The sequence below is a fragment of the Sphaeroforma arctica genome, assembly GCF_001186125.1.
Source record: "Sphaeroforma arctica JP610 unplaced genomic scaffold supercont1.11475, whole genome shotgun sequence".
In the NCBI taxonomy this organism is placed as follows: Eukaryota; class Ichthyosporea; order Ichthyophonida; genus Sphaeroforma; species Sphaeroforma arctica.
Window position 1 is genome coordinate 1 of NW_014029083.1, and position 827 is coordinate 827.

The 827-nt window shown below is 49.0% G+C and overlaps 1 protein-coding gene across 1 annotated transcript; it reads right to left on the bottom strand.

Annotated features, from left to right (window-relative positions):
- Positions 1-478: 478 nt before the first annotated feature.
- Positions 479-634, bottom strand: SARC_17630 (hypothetical protein; the record flags this gene model as incomplete). Its single annotated transcript, XM_014288277.1, has 1 exon — positions 479-634. A coding segment is annotated over one exon (156 nt), but the record flags the coding sequence as incomplete, so codon positions are not given.
- Positions 635-827: the final 193 nt, after the last annotated feature.

Here is an 827-nt window from a genome sequence, read left to right on the forward strand (position 1 = left end):
TATATATATATATATTTTAGCGGTCACTGGGCTGAGGGTCGTGGCTCGTTTGTGAAACCTAAGACACACAAGGATAGCCCACAGCAGGGGTTACACTGCGCCGAAATCATCTGGTAGGTAGTGTTAAAAATCCTAACTTTAAAACCCTACAAACCCTACTGCATTTATTGGTGTTGCTATCTACGCCCCACTGACCCTTCTCGAGAGACATGGGAAGTCATGTGGCAACATGTGGCAACAAGCGCTGCCATGCTGTTCTCGTTCTACAGGACGTGCGTGTTCGAGTTTAGGCGTTTAAGAACACACACCCAAAGGTACATAGGCACTCAATCCGTTTCTCTGGCCGTCGGTCGTACTGTCTCCGCTTCTTCCCTACAACACCCTAACCTGCGTGGACGCATAACTTTACACTCAGACGTTGCGTTACGTGCTACCAAACAAAACAACATTCGTTTTGCCACTAAAATTAACCGCCTACCTTGCAGTAATAGCCCGTTGGTCCTACATCTGCAGCAGATGCCTCAGCCCGCGTGTCGGTGGGTGTCGCATGAGTCATTGCTCTGTTGGTGCGGGCTTTCTGTGCCAGTTCAGGCGCTTGGAGCCCAGCAGCGTTGATCAGAAGTTTGGTCTCCATCTCTAGCTGTGATCTGAGGATGTGTATTTGGTCGGAAACAGAAGTAGATGTTGTAGTCTGCATGCCATGCGGTATACCTGAGAATGGTTAACATATGCACGTGATGGCGATATGAAACATGAATGGGGCGGTGTGGGTTACATATGTGCAAATGTATGCACACACAGCCACAGCCACACACACACACACACAC